Source organism: Microtus pennsylvanicus, chromosome 22, assembly GCF_037038515.1.
Source record: "Microtus pennsylvanicus isolate mMicPen1 chromosome 22, mMicPen1.hap1, whole genome shotgun sequence".
Lineage (NCBI taxonomy): Eukaryota > Metazoa > Chordata > Mammalia > Rodentia > Cricetidae > Microtus > Microtus pennsylvanicus.
The window spans coordinates 9,406,967-9,428,437 of record NC_134600.1 but is presented as its reverse complement, the minus strand read 5'-3'; the positions used below and the strand labels follow the sequence as shown (position 1 = coordinate 9,428,437).

The window sequence follows — 21,471 nt, the reverse complement described above, 5'->3', positions numbered from 1 at the left end:
AGCTAAAAGAAACTTGATAGAAATGGTGGGTTGGTTCACCCAGACCTGACCCGCTGTAGCTGAAGGGTTGCCCAGGCATAGAATACCCTCAGAAAAGACCGTGCAAACGGCACAATCTCATGGTCATTTCAGCAGCTGATAGGTTCTCTTGTCTTCACCTCCCCGCAAGGAGACTTGACCCAGAAGGGCAGGTTCTGGAGTTCTTTGCAGTTCCATGGCCATCGTCATACAGGGACCCACTGGACAGTCCTGGGAAATCCAAGTTGGCAATTTCAATTTTTCCTTTTACTTTAGGTCTTTATCACATGATACATAACTAAGGTCTAGATGGATTGCAAATAAACAACTGGGAAAAAAAACTTTGGAACAACTGGCAGTTTGGCCATTTACTGAATTCCTAAAACTGCCTTTGGAACTTTAGTGCGGTAGATGTCACGGAAACACCGAAGCTTGTGCAACGATAATGTATAAAATTAATTTTTTGGATGTCAAAACAAAAAAAATTGACAAAAGAATATTTTAAGCCCAGCGGTACCCAGTGTCAGCAGGGAAAGCCATGCTGGTTAGGTCAGATGGCTCATAGAGGGCTTTAACTGGGGGTTCTCAACCTGTGGGTAACAGCCCTTCTGGGAGTTCAAACAGCCTTTTCACAGGGGTCTCCAAAGACCATAAGAAAACAGATACTTGGGGCTGGAGAGATGGCTCAATAGTTAAGGGCATTGCCTGCTCTTCCAAAGGTTCTGAGTTCAATTCCCGGCAACTACATGGTGGCTCACAACCCTCTGTAGTGACGTCTGGTGCCCTCTTCTGGCCTGCAGGCATACACACGGACAGAATATTGTATACATAATAAATAAATAAATAAATAAATGAATAAATAAATAAATATTTTTTTTATTTTTTTTTTTAAATATTTATTTATTTATTATGTATACAATATTCTGTATGCATGTATGCCTGAAGGCCAGAAGAGGGCACCATACCTTATTACAGATGGTTGTGAGCCACCATGTGGTTGCTGGGAATTGAACTCAGGACCTTTGGAAGAGCAGGCAATGCTCTTAACCGCTGAGCCATCTCTCCAGCCCATAAATAAATATTTTTTAAAAACCCAGATACTTACATTATGATTTACAACAGTAGTGAAATTACAGCTGTGAAGTAGCCATGATGACAATTTTATAGTTGAGGAACCGTGTTAAAGGGTCGCGGTATTAGGAAGGTCCCCAGTAGATCATTTACTACTGCAGTGTTATTTTTCTTTGTGTGCTAACAAAGTCTAAACACCCAGGCCCTGTGCTCTGCCCCGCAGGACGGATTTCCAGATTTCCAGGAATCTGTGCAGACACTCTTCCAGCAGGCCAGAGCCAAGAGCGAGGAGCTTGCGGCGCTCAGTACTCAGGTAACCCCACAGTGGACACCTTGGGGAGACGGCTGTAGGCTGGAAGAGAGGGGGCCGCTTCAGCCGGCTTCACGCTGAGGTTTTAGAGGGTTGAGTTTGTTTCTGGTTATCGTTAAAATGTCTTCTCCGCAGCCATCTTGGTAAGGTGGCGGAAACAGCTTGGTTTCGTTTGGTTCATGAACAAAGTCTGGTAATATGTTCCTTTCTTAGAGGAAATAAGACATTCTTGTCGCACTGGGGGGAAGCAGCCAGTCTCACCATGACTGTGTGCAGCACAATTCTGAGGTGAAATCACACAAGATCTCAGTAACATATTGTCAACATTGTGACTCTTACCTCATTTCAAGCCTTACTGAAGGATTGTTAAATTAGTGGGGTAGCTTACTGATTTCTGTATATATGTGAGGGGCGCATGTTTGTGTGCGCACCTGTCTGTAGAGGCCAGAGGAAAGCTGTGAGTGTCCTTCCTCAGGATCCACCCACCTTGGTTTTTTGAGATGGGATCTTGTTTACTGCCTGCTAAGCCCCAGGGATCCACCCGTCTCTGCCTCCCCAGTGCTGGGATCATAGTGCATGCCCGGGTTTGAATATGGCTTCTCAGGCTTGTTCAGCTAGCGCTGTGCTGCACGAACCCTCTCCCAGTTCCCAAATTCTAGTAAATTGTTAACTCTGTATGTACTCAGAAACGGGTATTTCCAAAGTCCGTGTGTGACTGCACCTTGTCGATGCCGGGGATGTTTGTATCCCTGTAGTATTGCCAAACCTGTCCCGGGGAGACAGAGGAATCCCTGCCTCTTCCCGCGCGGAGCTACCTGCTGAAATGTCAGACGTTCACCGGCTGACATCGCAAGTGAAATGAAGTTGTTGTTACCCTCGACTTGGTTTGTGCACGTTTAGAAAAGCGTGGACAGTCTTCCTGGTTACCTAATTAATTATGTCCGCCATCTATTGATTTTTAAAATTGTGAATCATGGCTTTGGTAACCAATTTTATATAGCAGAATCCTTATAGTGCTTTTATGTAACATGGTAATGAATCACTTCTGCATTTTGACTATGGCTTCCTTGGCAAATGTCTTGGATAACACTACTTTGAATATCACTCGCAAGTCAATTAGAACAGTGCCTAAGAAAGGGGCTTTGGAACTCATGCAGATACGACTTTCTGTGTCACACACCAGCCTTGTGTTTTAAACATGTCCCTCTGTGCTGGCTGGAGGCAGAGAGCCTTGCTGGCAAGGAGGCCTCTCTGCATACTCTGCATTGTTTAATTTTGGTGGGAGGTGTGTCTGTCTTGTTCTTCTAGACGGGCGTTTTTACACCTTCTCTCCTCCAAGCAGGCTTTCATCATAGCTGAGTCTGGGTAGCGCCAAATCCTAAAATAAAATGCCAGGATTTCACCCTATGTTCAAAGTAGGTGATAACAGATGTTGCTGGTGCTCTTGGGTATTTTTTTTTTTTTGAAGAAAGGGAAATCCTTTAAAAGACCCAGGACCTTGGAAAACAAAGTGAAGGGTGAAGGTCCTATTGTTTCTGAGCTTACATGGGACTCTCTTTATGGGACAGAAAAGAAACCTTTTGAAACTCAATATCTCACAGGACACAGACATTTATTCCTATTTAGGGAGACAAGCATACCATAGAAAGTGTGATCTCATTTTAATAAATACTAAATACATTTGCTGGCGTCTTTAAGCCGTCAGGAAATCTAGAACGCCGCAGTTAACCGGTTTTGTTTCGGCTTTATTTTCTAGCAGGCTGAAAAGGGGATGGCCAAGCAGATGGAGCTCCTGTGTGCCCAGGCCAGCTACGAGAGGCTGCAACAGGAGAGGAGACTGGCGGCCGGGCTGTACAGGCAGAGCTCCGGAGAGCACAGCCCAGACGGTCTGCCCTCTGATGGCTCTGACGGACAAGGTGGGCCTCGGCGGTGACCTGGCCTGCAGAGTCAGCGCCACGCGCCTTTCCAAGAGAAAGGGGGAAGGAGGATGGATTAGAGCTAAATCAATATTGTGAGGGGCATTACTTTATCTCTGTGAAAATCTGTTTTTTAACTAGTTCCTTTTCAAAGGAAATTATTCATCCTGTTTATCTTCGTTTCTGAAGTCCTCAAGTTTTATTGTTCCTGTATTATAGTTTGCACGTGTGTCTTGGAGAGGCTTGGTCAGGATGCAGATGCGAGCAATTAGGCCACTTCTCAAAGAAACAGTTCCCATCAAAGACCGTACTTAGATGGATTCTGTTCCTTTGTTTTGCCAGGCATTGAATCTAGGACCTTCCACTGAGGTACACCCTCGCCTTTTCAAAATGTTCAAAACATCTTTCTTTAAATTTCAAAAACCAATTTGTCCAAAATACAGTAGTATTTATTTCCTAAGAAGACTTGGTTATTTCTAAAACACGCAGAACACCAGTCCATGTCAGAGAGCTCGGTGGATCGTCAGTATTTTCACAGTGAAAATTCTTTTACTTTTCTCATGTCTCCAGCATGAAGACAATCCCAAGTCATTGTTATCCCCTCGTTCAGGGGATTGTTTGAAGTGGTTTTCTGTATGCCAGGCATGTCTCTAAGCCCAGAAGGCATAGCAACTCAAAAGATATCCATCCTTGTTCATGTGCAGCTTAGCTTCGAGTAGAGAGACATGCCATGTCAACCTGTAAACAGGTCCTGCAGTTTCAAATATCACCGTATAGTATGTTGAAGGAAAACAGTGTTTCCAAGTTGTCTTGTTTTATGTAGTGTTCACTTTCTAGCAAGTGGTTACCACTGCTGGTAACCCTTCTTCTCATGTAAGAACCCATTTTTTATTTTATTTATTTATTTATTTATTTATTTGGTTTTTCGAGACAGGGTTTCTCTGTGGTTTTGGAGCCTGTCCTGGAACTAGCTCTGTAGACCAGGCTGGTCTCGAACTCACAGAGATCCACCTGTCTCTGCCTCCCGAGTGCTGGGGTTAAAGGCGTGCGGCACCACCGCCTGGCTAGAACCCATCTTTTAAAAGATGGTTCAAGTTCATATAAAGGAACAGGTTTTGATGAGGCATTTTGGGAAGATGGTGTTCTTATTTACCCTAGTCCCCCAGTGCCTCCCTCCCTCCCACACCCCCTTTCATGTCACGTGTATGGCATTACCCTCTTCTCCCCTCGCCCTCCCCTAAAATCCCTTCTTCCCAGCTCATTGTCCCCTTTCTAGTCTTTCTAATTTCGTCACACACACACACACACACACACACACACACACACACTAGGTTCAACGTACAAAAGAAAATGTGCTGTTTGTCTTTCTGAATGTGGTTTATTTCACTCAACGTAATATATAATGATTCCCATTCCATCTGCGTTCCTGCAGCTGTTGTCATTTTGCTCTTCTTTGTGGATGAACACAACTCGGTGCGCATCTGCGCCTCATGGTCCTTACCGTTAATACGCTGGTGCACATCTGGGCCCGGCTGATGCCTTAGCTATTACGAGCAGTGCAGCAATAACCAAGCATGTGCATATCTCGGTGGCAGAATTTCTGCCACCCTGCAGGCGTTATACACAGGAGTGGTAGAGCTAGATTATGTGGCCGTCCTGTTGGCTTTTGAGACCCCTCCCCGCTGGTTTCCATTGGTGTGGCAGTACCAGTGTAGGCTCTCACCAGGCAGGAGTAGGGATCTTCTTGCCCCGCCGCATCCCCTCTGGCATCTGTTTTCTCAATGTTAGCCATTCTAACTGGGGCGAAGAGAATATCAAAGCAATTTTAATTTTAGTATGTTTTTATGTGATAGCCGAGAATGTTGGGCAGGCTTTCAAATATTTGGGGAGCATGCATGTGTATTTTTTTTCAGAGTTATCTAATCATTTCATTAATACAGTTACTAATTGGAAGGTTAGCGGTTTTCGTGACTAATTTCTGCACTCCCTTATCTGTCCTAGATATTAATCCCTTGTATGATGTGTCTTGCCAAGGATTTTTTTTCCCATCCAAACAAGAATAGCATGTTAGCAAGCGTTCTCTAGTGCTGGGATGAAATATTGCCCCCTAGATCATGACACAAGATTAAAAGAAAGATTTTCTTTCTAAAACATGACAAAAATGTGTTAGCTGAGGTCTTCTTTAACTTCTCTGACCCTTCTTAGTAGCTAAGAACTAACAGTTAAGCAAACACAATTAAGAAAGATTTGATGGAGCTGAATTTATGACCCTAGAGTGGCTTACAGTGGGATATCAATTTTCTGTGATGATAACCTAATAATTTATAAAGCATTTTGCTAATTATTTTTCCACGGATTGTGCTTAAAAACAGAACAAAACTCTAATTGGCCTGAAGCCGTCTCTGGCTCTCTTTTTACTTGTGTGGTTTGGTAACAGCATGCTGGGTACATGGTCCCAGCGTTCAGGAAAATGGCTACAAGGGAGCTGTGTTTACAGTGCTTGACGGTGTCTGGAAATGTCCCTCTCCTGTTAGATTCACCTTAGCTCTACATACCCCAACGGTTGTACGCTTCGGGAGCTAGCATTCAGGTCTCGCCATTTTCCTCGGAAGTGGGTATTTCAGATGTCTCTTCCCAGTTAGCATACGTGCCTCAGGGTCTTGTGACCTGTTCCTTTCTTCGTAAGGTCTGCTCCGGCAATTTGTGAGCCTTTATCTACAAAGTCAACAGAAAACGCACCAAACCCACTAGGAATGTTTTAATCGTTGCTTCGTTTCCCTTTCCTTTCTTCCTTCCGTTAGGGGAAAGACCTTTGAATCTCCGAATGCCTAACGTACAGAACCGGCAGCCCCATCATTTTGTGGTCGATGGGGAGCTGAGCAGACTTTACTCCAGCGAGGGGAAGTCCCACTCGTCAGGTGAGAATGCAGTCTGCTGTCAGAGAAAGCCTGGATGGCGTTCCCTTAGCTCTGCTCTCCCCATCCTGTCCCCGCTGAACACGTCAGTCCCCCGTGGAAATTATAGATCGCCAGAATGTTAGCCAGCCACTTTGAGAGATGCTGGTCTGTACCTTAGGCCCGTCAGTCCTTGCTTCACCCTGACCGTCAAAGATGGCAAGTGAAACCCTCCCAAAATGACAGCAAATTGGTCTCCTCTTCTCATCGCTATGAAAAACCAACTCTTCTTTCAAGTTCTTAACAGACTAACATGTTTTCTACAAAGTCAGACTGCTTCAAAGACCCTCCGTAAAAGACAGCTGCAATACATTGATCATTCTTGCCTCACCACGATGACACATTAGTGTCTCTGCTCTATGAAGATTTAGTGAAGCTGGGATTTTACATAGAACAGAACAAAGCAATACCTAAAAAAGAGTTGTTGCTTATTTTTAAGATTTAAGTTTAGTCTTAATTTTTTTTATTTTTTGAGAATTTCCTAAAATGTATTGACCATACCCTTCCCCTCCCACAATTTCTTCCATTTTGTCCCCACCTTATTACTCAGCGAACTTCATGATTTTTATCTTAAAAAGAAAACCCACTCCCATTCCTACACCTTCACAGAACAACAACAACAAAAACCATGAAGTCTGATTCATGTTGGGCAGTGACTCCTGAGCATGGGGCCTGTCCTGGAGTGTGGTTCATATGTACCGCGTGTCAGTCCGTCGAGGAATCTTTTCCTTCAGGAAAACGAGTAGAAATGACACACATTCCCTGTGACCCAGAGTTTGTTCTCCCTGCTTCTCATGAGGTTTGCCTGTAAAGTGGGTATCCACAGGATCATTGTAAGCCATAACCAAGAGCATGGGAGCCGTCCCACTGGTAAAAATCAAAGGACTGTGGTTGTTCTTCCTACCCCACAGTGCAAGTTAAATCCTTTTCTGTGTAGAGAGGCTTGCAGACAGTGAGTTATCTACCCGTGTTCACATGGGGTAGGTGTGTTGGTTCCCTTTGTATAGCCCTCTTAAGGGATGTGTGTGTGTGTGTGTGTGTGTGTGTGTGTGTGTGTGCGCGCGCTTTATGTGTGTGTGTATTAGTTCACATGTTTGCACATATGTATATATGTGTGTTTGTGTGTGTGTGTATCTCCAAGTATTAGTACATTATGTAAAGACCACACTTCACATTTAGTGGTCTCCATTGTTAAAATAACTATTAATAAAACTCCATGGAATCTTTGCTTAGGAAAGTAAACTTCTCATTCTTTATTCCCACTTGATTCCCCGGTTTAGAATGCCATTGGGCGTCTAGATGTAGTTTCGTATTTAAAATTGAAGGTGTATTTCGACGACAATTTGTATGTGACCTGTTTGGTTCTAGGTACTGACCACAGTGCAGTAGGCATTTTAGAAGGGTCTGTTTACTCATATACATTTCCTGGTTACCCCTTCTGCTCTGTGGCGATACTTTGCTCATTTTATAGGTAAGGACATGAAGGTTCAGCTGGTAGCTCACAGATTTATAGCTAGCAGTTGATGTAGTTGGGGGTTAAATGGAACTGTGGTTTGTTTTCGTTTGCTTCGGTTTTTTTGTTTGTTTTTCATAAGACAGGGTCTAGTTTTGTGGTCCTGGCTGGCTAGCTGCTCTCCATGTAGCCCAGGCTGACCTGCAACTTAAAGCAGTCCTCCTGCCTCAGCCTCCTGGGAATGGCCTAGGAATACATCACTACCATGTTCAGCCAAAACCCATGCTTTTAACCACGAGTCTGTAAATAAAATTCCATGTAGAATTTCACAATTATTATTAGTCAGTACTATTTGCTGTGAGATGCGGGGCTTTAATAACCTGACTCTTTCTGGTTCTGTTGGATGCAGAGAGCCTTGGCATCTTAAAAGACTACCCTCACTCCGCTTTCCCCTTGGAAAAGAAAACTATTAAGACGGAGCCCGAAGACCCAAGATAGCTGAGACTGTCCCACTGCTCTCTGCACACGGCAGCGGATTCAAGGATAATGCTCCATCATAGAATAAGCCTTAATAACCACTGTTGCCTCATTCAGCTCAAACAGATCACAGCCAAAGCATAAGAACTCACACAGTCTGTGGAAACCAGGACAAAGCAACAGCCACAGAGGAGGAAATCAAAGAGAGCGTTGCAATGTAATAAACACTGACCGTTACCTTTCTCTGTAAGTTGTTCGTATGGAGAGGCTCGATATTGTAAGCATCCGCTATTTAAGAGTGTACAACGTGTCTTGTGTAATTTATAGAAGCAAATCTAGGTGTTGAAACCTTTTGTCTAAACCTTAGGTCTAATAGATGTGGATGCCCATTCTTTTTACTTGAAATTCTGTCTAAACGTATTTACGGTAAATGTCCCCCATCATCGTTTTGGACTCGTGCAGTTGTACGGAGAAAGCCTAAGCAACGTAGCAATGGGCACGGCGGCAGTGACGGGAGAGAGATGGAAGGCAACTACTCGGTTTACACCAAGGAAGAGGCTGTGTCCTGACTGCTTGATTAAAATTGATGTTGGTTTTTGGGAAATGTGTAGCCGGTTTATGACAGGCGCTCGAGATGTAAGAAAGCAGGACAGACAGCTTGAAATAAATGAGCTAACTCTGCGAGCCCTGACGTAAACATTGGTGTTTCCGAATACGCTGAGTAAATTAAGGCATAGTAAGTTAACCCTCCGTGTGATAAAGATGGCGACCTGGGTGAATCGGCATGGCGTATGTGTCTTGTTTTTAGTTCTGTGGTAGATCATGGCTGTAATAAACACTGGCCCCCACTCCGCTCTACGGAACCCTCGCTGACCGCGTGTCCCATGAGATTGGCTGCTCCCCAGTCTCTAACCTCTGTCACCATCGCTTTCCCTTGTGACCTGCAGAAGAGGGTCGCAGTAGAGATGCCAGGAAGCAGCTTTCGGGCCTTCAGATGGCTTCTCTCCCTTCCTACGGGTTCCCACGGGACCAGGGCGTTTTGCCCACTGCAGAAGTCTCTTACGGACCTCGGCCTCTGTGCTACCCCGATGCTGATTGTCATGGTTTCCCCCGCACACTTTGTGGAGAGCGAGCGTGAGAGCGGATGAATAGAACGTCCAGGTTTTAATATTAGCCACAGCACTGGGCCAGTAGTAGCCCAGTACTTTCATGAACCACTTCCTGTATTCTGTAATCTACTTTGAGAAATGTATGGGGTCCTGTTTTAAAAAAAAACAAAAAACAAAAAAACAAAAAAAAAACCTTGTGTCTTACATTTCAGGATTGTAGATTTTAACGTTCAGGTCTTAGGAGATGGAATCTTCCAGCTGGTATTGATTGGTCTGTCTCTCCGAGGCCTAGACCCTGCATCTTTGGCTCTAGAAGTAGGTTTCCTTGAGTAATGTTTTTTCTGACTTCCAAGCTTAGAGATAAAGAAGCACAAAAATAAAAAAGTTCAGTAGAATACAGTTTTTATTTTATAAACACTAATGTATTAAACTTGCTATACATTAAAGCAAATATAATATATATTTTTATTTGAATGGTGTATATAAATTAGATGTTATAACTAGTGATTTTTTTTTCATTTGGTTTAAGATATTTTCACTGAACAAGGTCAATTGGTTACCTCAGTATTACAGCCAATATAACCCCAGGGACCATTTCTCCCCAGGTCTGTATTATCTTTCTTGTGTGAATTCTGAACTTTTTGTGATTCTTAAAACTGTTGATGAGAAGAGATGAGTGCACTTTGCTTCCTGTGGCAATAAAGACTTCTGTGCCTCACGGGTCTATGCCTAGAACCTTCCATCAACCGTGACGCTGCCCGCTCACCTCGCCTACAGCGTGTCAGGGCACAAGGTAACATCTTTTTTCTTCCCGTGACGCTGGGGGCTGAACACGCAGGCCTCACACATGGACCAGGGTTCTACTACTAAGTGATAGGCCCAGCACCTGTTCTACATTTTTCTTCTGAGACAGGATTACTAACTTGCCTGAGCGGGCCTTGAGTTCGCTCTGTAGACCGGAGAGGTATTGGTTACCTTGGGAGGCCCTTCCTAGTATGTGGCTCACACATCTCGCACTGGAGATGGCTAAGTATTATTGGTCCAGCACCATTTTGTTTATGGCTTTGATAGTGTTCTGAATCTTCCAAAGAAAACTAAAAGACAGTAGGGGCTCCTGCTCACTGCAGTGATGTGTGCTTGGTTTTCTTTTGAAGATTCAGAATGCGAGGAGATACGATGGCAAATATTTTAAATCATTAAACCCCACTTCTGGCCGCGCTGTGTGCGAGCGTCGTTTCAGGGAAATTTAAGCCTGTTAACTTGCTCTTAACCATGGACTTTCTCAGGAATGAGAGTCTCCAACGGGCTTCACGTTAACCAAGCATCCTGACATGGCTGTTGAAACCCCAAATTGATCTCAGAAACCTTGGTGATAGCTGACTCCATAGTGACCTTTCAAGACAAACTTTTGCAACCCCTAAATGATCAAATGCTAACACTGTGGTAGCATTTTTATTTCTGAATGAGCAATGGTTCAATCTTCCAAACTGCCGTGGATTATGATAATGAAGAAAAACAATCACTGTTTCTTATCAGAAAATATGAACGAGAGGTTTGAGTTCTTAATGTTTTTAAGTTTTACATTTGGTTTACACATGTTCTGTCTGTCAAGTTTTGACCACGGTTTTTAACAAAATCATAAATGAGAGCTGGCTTCATTATAAATTGAGTTGTTAGAACTCTTTCCTTCCTTCCCTCCCTTCCCTCGCTCTCTTCCTCCCTCCTTCCCTCCCTCCCTCACTCCTTCCCTTCCTATTTCCCCATCTGCTAGGCCACATGATCCTTAGGCATTACAACAGCGTCCTTTTGAAGTCTGGTCTCCTGGAAGTCCGATTCTGGTCACAATAGCTCCACTACATCCAAGCCTCACCGTAGAAGAATGGAAGGTTCATCTTCAACCAAAGAATCTGAGATGTTTGTAGCAATCCAGTATGACCTTCAAAGAGAAACATTTGAAATAATATCACATAACATTAACCTTAGGATTTCTCTCTGCATTTATGTGAAGTGCTCGCTACTATTATGTTTCCTTTTTTTACTTTTGAAATATTTGATCGGGCCAGTAGGAGGCCAGGCTTTAGGCAGTCCTTGAAGGCTGAGGCGAAGATCACTGTGAGTTTTGAGTTCGGCCTACACAGAAAGACCTGTCTCAAAAGGAAAACCATGCATCGGTAAATAAAAGTGTATATATTCGAGTGAACCAAACGACCATGAATTCTTTTTGAAAATGTGCCTGTTGTGTGTGCATGATGTGTGAGTGGCATGTGGGCCATGGCCCACGTGTGTGGGGCGGAGGACAGCTCGGTGGAGCTGGCTCCCCTCTTGGCACGGGATTGGACACGGGTGGCAGGCTTGCGTGGCACCTTTACCGTGAGCCACGTTGGCAGCCCTGCTCTTTTCATTGCTGTGTAGAGTGCATGCTGATTGCACCGACCAAGACACCTGGGTGGGAATGTGTCCCCTGGTGGTGTGTGACAGGCATTTGGTGACCGTTCTCAGTCATCTCGCTTGCCTTTGCTAAACTTCCGGTAGAGTGGTTTTTTTAACTAGTCATCCTACACAGCGTCGCAAAAACAGTTCAACATCGATAGAAACTGAGAACTGGACATGGAGGCAATTTGAGGTTTCCAGAACCTAAATCCATTTTGAGTGTCCTAGAGTTGAACGCAGAGCCTCCTGCGTCCAGCGCTGTCACCGAGCTATGTTCTTAGCACCGTGTTTTTCTCATCTTTATAATCGCTGTCTACGGGTCTCGTTCAACCTGCTTCCTCGCAACCCCAAAGAAACATTTGCAGCGGATGTTGCCGCCAGGCCCCTATGCCTCACATGCAGGGAGTACGGGACCACGCCAGCTCAGGGTGGGAATCCTGCCACAGCGGCCTTCTCTGTCAGCCTCAGAGGGCCTCATTTTGATGTTTCCTGGGAGCCCAAACAATTTTCTGAGCAGCGCACGAGGCTCGCTGTGGGTGAGAGCCCATGACATTATAAATCAGACGGGGCTTCGTGTTTACACATCTGAAACCTTGTGAGCCATCTTCTTATTTTTTTTTTTTTTGGATTTTTCGAGACGGTTTCTCTGTAGCTTTTTGGTTCCTGTCCTGGAACTAGCTCTTGTAGACCAGGCTGGCCTCGAACTCACAGAGATCCACCTGCCTCTGCCTCCCGAGTGCTAGAATTAAAGGCGTGCGCCACCACCGCCCGGCTTGAGTCATCTTCTTATTCAAAGTTTGCACCTCATAAATTTAGGCTGAGAATGCCGTGTTTAGCGCCCACGTACCATCCTAGGCCATTCGCTAACGGTTTTCAGCATCCTATCTCGGCAGGTCACTTAGGTGTGAGCCCTTGGGGACTTGATTAAGGAATGTGTCTGTGGGTGGGGTCCTGCCAGTGACCGGCTCAGCGTAGCCATCGGTGACTTTTTGAAGCTGACTGCTGTTATCAGTTGTCCCCTGTGGTCCAGCCCTGGACCTGCTCTTGTCCTTCCCAGACGGGGCTTTCTTTGTGAAGACCTATGTCCTCACGCGGAGGTCTCACTGTTTTATTTAACACGCACGCTTTCCCCTCTCTGGTCCTGACTCGGACAGAGCGGTTTTCCTTCAACAGTCAATACTGACAAGGCCGTCCTTGCCCTTCCAGCCAGTCTTTCTGCTGTCAAAATATGACCGTATTTACTGTATCGCTCCACCTTATGTGTGTGTGTGTGTGTGTGTGTGTGTGTGTGTGTGTGTATCCACGTTCATAGCTAACTCATTCATTGATTCGACTGATAAAGCACAAGGCAGCATGTGCGATGGGATCAGGCTATCTCAACGACAGCTAAGCAATTTATTCCAGTACTTAGGGTGGCCAATGACAATTTCCATTTAGAATTAACATTGATGGTGACATAAATGGAAATATCTAATTTTTCCAAATAACATGCTTGATACTGCAATGTTTTAGATGGGGGGAAAAAGGCGTTTCCTTCACCGAGACCAAGCTTGTGTTTACAAGGGAGAGGGGCACTTTGTTCTTTGGTCCCGTATTAAAAGACAGGACTGGTTCTGCCTAGTGAGGCCGATGACCTAATCTTAAACTAGTCATAACTGCAATGGTGGGGTGTCGCAAACCCACAGTTTCCTGGCACAAGGCCAACAGCCTTCCATTTAATCTACAGTCGTCACCCCAGCTATGCAGATGGGACACACCCCTGAGATGTGGTCATGGTTACTACATACCTGTGCTAATCCATCACACCACAGACATCCCTGAAACCCAGGAACATGAACACTGCCCAGTGAGCACGTTCTACAGATTCGGCTTAAATATTCACATATGAAGAAACTCTAGACACGCATGGGATGATCATGTTGACGGCAGGGTAGTGTATCGTCGGGTGATCGTGTTGATAGCAGTAGGAGTTGGGTGACTGCTGGGACTGCAGCAGAGACTTCTGAAGGCAGCCAACACACTGAAAGGCCAAGGATGAAGCCAGAAACTAGATAAACCAACAGCTTTGGGACTAAACCGCCAAGGTGGGGTGCGAGATAGACACAGGCCCATACTCTTAGGGATGAGGCAGAGGAGCTGAATAAAGATCAGAGAGAAACAGCAAGGAGAATCCCAGTTAAACCCAATGCCTAGAAACTCTGGGCAAAGGATTATCTGAGATTATCTGAGAAACAGAAGTTTTTGAAGAAGGGAAACAGCGCAAAAAGGTTGAAAATACCCCCAGAATAATACAGACCGGATGCTTGAGTATTTCAAGACGCTCCACAGGGTTTTTCAGGGCCTCTGGCTGTGGCAGGCGGTGTGAGGGCGCTGTTGGAGATACCCAACCTCAGCTCAAACTGAATGTGCAGAGTCAGGCATAAAGGATACACAGTCAGTTGATAGTTCAAACAGCAAACATTTGCTAAGGCATTTGCCTAAGCCGGGCGGTGGAGGCGCACACCTTTAATCCCAGCACTTGGGAGGCAGAGGCAGGCAGATCTCTGTGAGTTCGAGGCCAGCCTGGTCTACAAGAGCTGGTTACATAGAGAAACCCTATCTCAAAAAACAAAAACAAACAAAGACATTTGCCTAAAGATGTCCAGGCACACGCAGGGTTAGGAAGTAGGTAAAGAAGATCATTAGCTGTCCCTGCCTCCAGGGACACATCTGTCTAGCAGAAGTGACTTTATAGTTTAAATGTCTAGCTTGTGACCACTGGATAGACATTAACCATGGTTAGGAACTTAGGAAACAGGCTTTCCAAAGGGAAATTTAGGAAGGAAAGTTTGGTACTCAACATTTTGTTTGGGAGAATTCTGGAGCCATTCACCTGTGTGGACAGAGCTGTCCTGCAAACAGCAAGAAATGATGGAAGAGGCTGGACATAGAGTTCATTAGGAGTGTTTGCCTAGTGTGGGTAAGGCCCTAGATCCAATTCCCAGCACTGGGGTGGGCTTGGAAAGGAAAGGACCAAAGACAGAGTAAGATCTAAGCCGAAGTTAAGGACTTCATCTGAGTTTGATCCCCAAACCTTTGTAAAAAGCCAGGTGTGGTGGCATGGTGGCATTCATGCATAGTCCACTTGGTGGTCAGTGAGAGACTCTGTCTAAGGGGGGGAAGGGAGGGAAGGAGGAATGAAGGAAGGGAAAGGAAGGGAGAGGAGAAAGAAAAGAAAGAAAGAAAGAAAGAAAGAAAGAAAGAAAGAAAGAAAGAAAGGAAGGAAGGAAGAAAGAAAGAAAGAAAGAAGAGGAAGGGGAAGGAAGGAAGGAAGGAAGGAAGGAAGGAAGGAAGGAAGGAAGGAAGGAAGGAAGGAAGGAAGGAAGGAAGAGAAAGAGAAAGGAAGGAAGGACCACGTGGGAGGGAACAAGACAGGCTGTTGTCTTCTGGCCCCCACATGCATCAACACACAAAACCCTCAGGAACCCTGTGATGAGAGGCTGAGGTCTGCTTTGTGTGTTCTTTATGGACCACGAGAGGTGGTGGGTTCAAAAGCAGCGGCCAGTTAGTTGTATTTCAGACCGCAGTTCGTTTTAACCTCGTTTGCATCTGTAAATTACAATGAGGAAGGGCTAATTGACTATCCCGAACTCTGTCTTCCTTTCCTGCACCCAGTGAGAAATTTCTAGAAGCTCATTGGCTTAAAGCTTGCGAGGTGAATGTTATCGCCGCAATTGAGACCTAAAGCTTATAAGCCTGTAGATCTGGTGCTGGCATCCTTATGGAAAGGAAAAACCACCAAGAAATTCCAGAACCCATTGATACTGAGAGGAGGAACCCATTTTCATGCTGTGTGTTGCTTTTGTCCTGCTTGCTTTCTGTAATAAGGAAGGAAACACAGACTCTTTAAAAGTGTTAAGTCCCCTCTCCAGGGCCCCGCGGCCAGCGTGAGGTCCCTGTGACCTGGCTGTGCAGAAGCTGAGAAGAAACGGTGTGGATAACTTAAGATAACTTCAAGTCCAAATAGAAATGTCATTTCTTGCCCTGGTTATGCCCATTAAGGGCCTTTATGATGAAAGAAAAAATTTTTTTTTAAACTCAAAGGCATGCCAAGCGGAGTGGCCCTCATTTGTAATCTCAGTACTTGGGAGGCAGAGGTAGGCAGATTTTTGGTGAGATCAAGGCCAGCCTGGTCTACTTAGTGAGTTCCCTGACAGCCAGAGCTAGTGAGACCCTGTCTTAAAAAAATAACAAAACTAAAAACCTCAGAGGCTCCTCAAATACAAGAAACCAGTGTCCAAACTTGTGAGACTCACCCAGTGAGAATACCAGAAATGTTTATGATTGAATACAGAGAGCATTGTGGGAATGCTGGGAATAAGCAGGAATTACCAACTATACCAAACGCACAGGCCCATTCTCTGCCTTGATTCACGGATGTGATCTTGGAAGATGGGACGGACTGGAGGTCATCCTGGCCATCTTCCAGAGCCGTGTAGGTGAGCTCTGTTTGGGACTCATTGAATTACCTGTTATCTCAAAGCTAGTTAAGATTGTGTAGAGACAAAAGATGATTGGAGTTCAGATAAAAAAAAATCTCTTCTGCTCATGAGCCATCAGAGTTTTCCTAAAAGCAGCTGAAGCCAGGGCATCAAATGAGATTACCAGCAACGAAGAGGTGGCTATGGATAAGACTTGGAAATACTTGCTCATTTGGTATAATACTTGTCGTTCAGAATAAGAAGAGCCATCGAAGAACTAAGCAGCAAGCGAGGTGAGGTAACAAACTAAAGGAAGGGGCATTGTGGAAGCCAGGCAGGAAGAAGCCCCAGGATAAAGAGCATCAGTCATAGGAGCCATGAAGATGAGTTGACTCGAGGAACTCTATATAACATTTTGGCAAGTGGTACCAATATTGGAATTGTTTAATGGAATACGTGCAAGTAAAACAGAACCCGTCGATAAAAAGTAATCTATATAAGCGTTAGCGATGGGCTTGATATAAGGCGTCTTTTCATGTCTGATAATTATTGATTTTCTGATAAATATCCTGCATGCCAAGCTCTTGCCCATTGCCATGTCCCCAGCCCCCAAGTTCTGTCTTTAAGTGTGTAAGTATTCACTAGCATGTATTGAAACCAGAGTTCTCAGTATCCACAAATGTTCTCTTTCCACTGGAGAGCAGGGTTTGTTTATTTGCCGCCTTCTCACCTTTGGGGGCTTCATTTAAGCTTGCAGAAGGGCTATGACGCAGTAGGAGAAAATTGGGTAATTCCCAGCACCTGGATTCTGCCACTGTATTCGTGGGTTACTTAACAAATCTTACTTATTTAGGTTTTCAGAGACAGAATCTTGCCGTGTAGCCCAGGTTGGTCTTGACTTCACATTTTCTGGCCTCTGCCTTCTGAGCTCTGAGATTACAGGCACAGGACACTATGCCCAGCCCCTACATCATGAATTTTTTTTGCTAGATCTCATTTTCCTTTTGTGAAAGGGGTTTAAACAGACATAGGGGGTTTCCTGAAGCCCCGCCGGCCAGCTAGTCTAGTCAAGTCAGCAAGTTTCAGGTTCCGTGAGAGATCTTGTCTCTAACCACAAGGTGGAGAGAGATGGAGAAAGACACCCATAATCACGCTCTAGCCTTCACACGCATGGATACCAGGTCAGCAGGCCCTGATCTGGTTGGCCTTCACGCGCGTGGGTACCAGGAGGTCAGCAAGCCCAGTCTGGTTCATCTCCTCTGTGTCTGGGAATATGACACCCAAGCTACCTCTGACTGGGACAGGCGGCATTACATGTTCAGCTGGCTTTTTTATTCAATAAAATGCAACTAAAATACTACAGATGTAGGGAGCTGAGCTAATCATGACTTCATCCCACAAACAGAATCTGTGGGGAAATGAATGGGATGGCTTTGGGACTGTCTAGAGTGAGCACTGAGAAGCTGTCGCTCTGCCTTGCTGCTAGATCATTCTTTGGATGTCACATCTAGGCCTGTAACTAAAATCACAATGCTACTTTGGACATTCTAGAATCTGAGAACATATTGAACACAAATGCCAAGGAGCTGAAACGCCCTTCCTTGTTCTGAGGCCGTGCATGGGAAGGGCAGGGACAAACTTGGGCTGTGCTATTTTTTTGATTTACCTGTTTTGAGTATCAGGTGATGGGGCAACGGGCCAACTCTATCAATTAATCCCTTGCCTGTACAGAGCTACAGGATACATTCTGGTACATTCTGAGAGAGGGGCGTTTGGGGAGGAATACACAGAGATCCCAGGGGAATCTGAGCACAGTGTTCAACCCAGCCCCAAGGGCATCTGGAACCCAGGATGCCAGGGCCTGCGAAACAGTGGCTCTCACCTCCCTCTCTCTGAGGGGGTTCCTTGTCCCTTCACCCTGCTTCCTTCTGCACAGTTGCTTTACCTCAGTAAAGTATCTGCTTCAGGGCGTCCCTGGCTGTCCTGCTCAGACCAGCAATGCCTTTCTGACCAGACCCTCACAACACTCACCAAAGTCGCTAAGAATGATTCCAAATTCCCCACAGGGAGAACATGATTGCTCCCACAATGGCCGTGAATGTGACGCAGTGAGTTAGTTACTGCCTGGTTAGTACGAGATATGGAGCAAACTTTCCAAGAAGGGACCTTACCGGTTCCCCACTGATCAGTTTCAGGTCAGAGTGAAAACCGTAAGGAGAGAACACATCTCTACTGAGAGGCACGTCTGGAATCCAGACAAGCAGATCACCGTTTTGGCAGTCAGGGCTATAGCTAGCTAGCATGGGCACCACGCTCGTTCCCTGTATAGCACTCAGAGGGTGGGGGAGTCTACTGCCTTGGTCCTACGTCTTCCAGATGATTGCAGCCCTGAAGACCTGAGGTTGCCACGGCAATCTGAACTCTTCACCTGGGACAGATGAAAGACAGCGGCAATGAATAATTCAGACTTGCATGATGAACACTCTTGGCCCATAGAGCTGCCTGCAATGTTCATCTCTATAGTGGTTTTTTTTTTAGACAGTTGGGGAAATGTGGCTTAGCTTTGAAACTATAAAACCCTATTAATAAGCACTGCCTTGGTTGTTAAAAATAGAAGCTGGCTTGAGCTAGCTTAAGGAAAATCTCAAATTTAGTTTGTACGAACATAGGTGGGATGGAAAGGTGGCTCAGGGGGTGAGAGTACTTGCTGCTCTTCCACAGGACTGGCATTCAGTGCCCAGCCAACTCACGGCCCCTGTAACTCCAGCTACAGGGGATCCAAAGCCCTTTCCTGGGCTCCCTGGGCACAGGCACACAGGTGTCAGACACATAAACACACACACACACACACACACACACACACACACACACACACATTTAGAAAGAAGAAGAAGGGTGTTTAAGGATGAAAGGGCATCTTCAGTGGAGGGACGGAGTGGGTTGAGACCTCAACCATGCTAGCAACTTAAGCATCCCTGTCGCCACCAGCTTCCCTGACTGTAGCTGTGATTTCCACACATTTTCATCTCTGTAAGCACGTTCATCAGCTCCCTAGTTCTCAGGGAGGATGTGACTTGAAGGACAACGAGCCCACCCATTCTCAAGGTGATTTTCTTGAGAGAGTAATTTGTGTGTTTGTGTGTATGTTTGCATGTTGTTTACATGTGAGGATTTGTGTGTTTGTGCACATATGTTTGCAAACCTTTGCATGTGTATATGTCTGTCAGTGTGTATTTGTATGTTTGACATGCATTTTGGACATGTAATGGCTAATGTTGGCTGTTAGCTTCACACACACAGGAAGGGAGAACCTCAGTTGAAAAACTGTCTCCAGCAGATTGGCCTGTGAGCAGTCTATGGGGCATTTTCTTGCTTGCATCCTATGTTGGAGGACCCAGCCCACTGTGGGCGGGGCCAAGCCAGGGTACGCGGGTCTGTGATGTACAGGAAAGCTAGTTGAACATTGGTGTAGGAGTTCCTTCTGTTTGCGTGCATGCTAGTGTTGTGGTTGGAGTATATGTTTTTCAGTCTGTTCACATATATGAGTGCTATGTGTGTGTGTGTGTGTGTGTGTGTGTGTGTGTGTATGCTGTATATGCATGCCTGTATGCTTGTGTTTGTATTTCTACTTGTATGTGTAAATGTGTGATTGGGCTTATGTGCTTCTAAAGATTTTTGTTTTGATTTACAAAATAGACTCTTTTGCAATAGGCTATTAGAGACACAAGTTTGAGCTTGGTGGGTTTTGTCTGTTTGTTTTTGTTTGGTTGGTTGGTTTTTTGTTTGTTTGATTGATTTTTTGAGAACTAAAGGACTGTGAGAGTTGAACGAAAAGACCTTAGGGAAGCAAGCCTTGAGTCTATGTCCTAGGACAACAGGAAGGAGGACTGGACAGACACTACCCATTGCCAGGAAGAGAGAAGGCAAGAGGAGCCTAGACTAGTGAACTCAGCAGGAAGAGGAGATGGTATAGCCAATGGCGTGGGGACAGAGAGCCAAGGACCTTGCTCGCCTTGGCTAGAAGCAACCCCGAGGGCCCAGCCTGTCTTGCAGGTATGGACAACGAGCACACACTCTGTGCTGGAGCCACAGTGAGTTGGATGTTGTTGCATCGCTACCTTAGGGCCCCTCCATCAACGTAGCACTTTGGTGTTCCAAACCCAGGAATCTGCGGGTCCCTCGTGTGCCCTTATAAACCATCAGCCCTTCCAAGAGGGCGAGACACTGCCAATACTGACCCCAAAACACAGCTCTCGCAACAAAGGAAGACAAATGACAGTCTATTCCAGAGCCAAATATGAGTGACCCTGGGTTCAGGACACAAATTCAGACCTGCCCCGATGCTGTGTTTCAGTGATGTGCTATTTCATGGGGGCGCTTAAAGTATCAACAAAGAAAGTCATAAATCAACACACTTTTCAAGCATATTGGTAAAACTGGAATTAAAAGCCAAATAAGTCCTTTCTCCACGAAGTTTCTTGTTGCTACAGTACCTACCGTAGCCGCAGGATTGAAACCAGAACACCTGGTTAGAAGTCCACCGCAGTCCAACTAAATGGGGCCAGTGTGTGGAGAGGCTGACCTAATTTAGGGGCTGGGCAAATTAAAGAAGCTGCCTCATGCCATGGCGGCACACTAACAAACCAGTTCACATGGAACCTTACGTGTGCTTTAAAGATTTTTTTTTAAATTAATTGTGTATATGTGTGGGTTCCGGGAAAGGCTGGAGGTGTGTGTCATATACCACTGGAACTAGAGGTACTGGAGGTTGTAAGCCACCCAATGTGGGTGCTGGGAACTAAATTCAGGTCCTTTTGAACAGCAATCTGCACTCTTAATCTCTGAGCCCTAGTCCTTCACACGGTTTTTAATTCATAGGAGCAAATCATTATATATCTTAGTTTTCAGACCTGCAGAATTGAATCCCTTACAAACTGTTTTATCATCTTTGGCACCATGCTTCTGGTGTCCCAGTTTCTTTATTTGAATTCTAAAGATACTTCTAGAAGTAGCTGTGGTAGTTCTCATCACTCTGAAGATTCCATGGTTCTCTTTATGACACTGTAAATACCTCTATACACAGTGGAGGAGCTAAAAATACACCACTTTGGCATATTGACTATTTTGAATTAAAAACACTTAAGAAGCGGCAGGTGTGAAAAGATCGCGCTGACCTATTTTTCTGTTTCTTCAATGCAGGAGACATTCCCGTATGAAAAAACACTCTTCTGAACCTGGAGGAAAGCCAACAGTCTCCTCACCCAAAGAGTAGA

The 21,471-nt window shown here is 45.2% G+C and overlaps 1 protein-coding gene across 5 annotated transcripts in view; it reads left to right on the top strand.

Moving 5' to 3' along the window:
- The window catches only part of Nab1 (NGFI-A binding protein 1), a 41,404-nt gene extending 29,891 nt beyond the window's left edge, over window positions 1-11,513 (top strand). For 3 of the 5 annotated variants that reach the window (XM_075956491.1, XM_075956492.1, XM_075956488.1), the window contains 4 exons: window positions 1,313-1,402; window positions 3,156-3,315; window positions 6,117-6,233; window positions 8,132-11,513. In XM_075956491.1, coding sequence (XP_075812606.1) covers window positions 1,313-1,402; window positions 3,156-3,315; window positions 6,117-6,233; window positions 8,132-8,220 — 456 coding nt within the window. In that variant the 3' untranslated portion in view covers window positions 8,221-11,513. The remainder of the gene's footprint in view (window positions 1-1,312; window positions 1,403-3,155; window positions 3,316-6,116; window positions 6,234-8,131) is intronic. The other 2 variants (XM_075956489.1, XM_075956490.1) reach the window with 2 other exon arrangements.
- Window positions 11,514-21,471: the final 9,958 nt, after the last annotated feature.